General features: G+C 37.3%; 1 protein-coding gene across 12 annotated transcripts in view; it reads left to right on the top strand.

The window, feature by feature from the left end:
* The window catches only part of LOC119585187 (voltage-dependent L-type calcium channel subunit beta-1-like), a gene marked incomplete at its 5' end in the record, with an annotated part of 60717 nt that overhangs the window by 17314 nt on the left and 42767 nt on the right, over positions 1-636 (top strand). For 7 of the 12 annotated variants that reach the window (XR_005229881.1, XR_005229879.1, XR_005229880.1 and 4 more), the window contains 1 exon segment: positions 372-600. Coding sequence is in view for 7 of the 12 variants with exons in the window: in XM_037933829.1 (XP_037789757.1) it covers positions 372-600 (229 nt within the window). 12 annotated transcript variants of the gene reach the window in all.

Genomic DNA, 636 nt, shown 5'->3' with positions numbered 1-636 from the left:
AGTAATATTTCGGTGTAACAAATTAATTAATTAACCGGAATGTAATCATAGTATAACCTTTTGTGGGTTTTCCATTAGCCTTGTTTCATGGAACTGTAATTTCACCAGCCAACTCACTGATATATAAAAGTGTCATAGTATTTTTCATTGATAGTTATGGTATTGTGTAGGTAATTTTTTCTTAGATCTATTTCATAATAATATCTTCTTTAACATGTATAATGGATAGTGTTTATGTATTTCATTGATTAAAACCATTTACAACAAGAAGGGTATTAAAAGAATTTTGCATTTATGATGATGTGTCCCTTGGATTGTACTTTTTACAAAGAACAGATGAGTTCAAGGTATTCAGCCTAGTTATCTCGCAGGAGAAGTATGACAACAACTGGTGGATTGGGCGTCTGGTGAAGGAAGGTGCAGATGTTGGGTTCATCCCGTCACCCGTTAAGCTCGAGAACCTGCGCCTACAGCAGACCCAACAGAAGAACTCCAAGCTCTACCCCAAAAACTCGTCATCGGGTAACCTAGGATTGATAAATGATGTTTTAACCAATAGCAAGAGTCCCAACTCTCGAGGATCCACTCCCCCCACTCCTGGTAAGTGTTAGTTGTATGAGAATCTCTGATTTCAAC

This window comes from Penaeus monodon, chromosome 19 (genome assembly GCF_015228065.2).
Source record: "Penaeus monodon isolate SGIC_2016 chromosome 19, NSTDA_Pmon_1, whole genome shotgun sequence".
Lineage (NCBI taxonomy): Eukaryota > Metazoa > Arthropoda > Malacostraca > Decapoda > Penaeidae > Penaeus > Penaeus monodon.
Note: the sequence above shows the minus strand (reverse complement) of the source record. Positions and strands in the feature narration are given on the sequence as shown.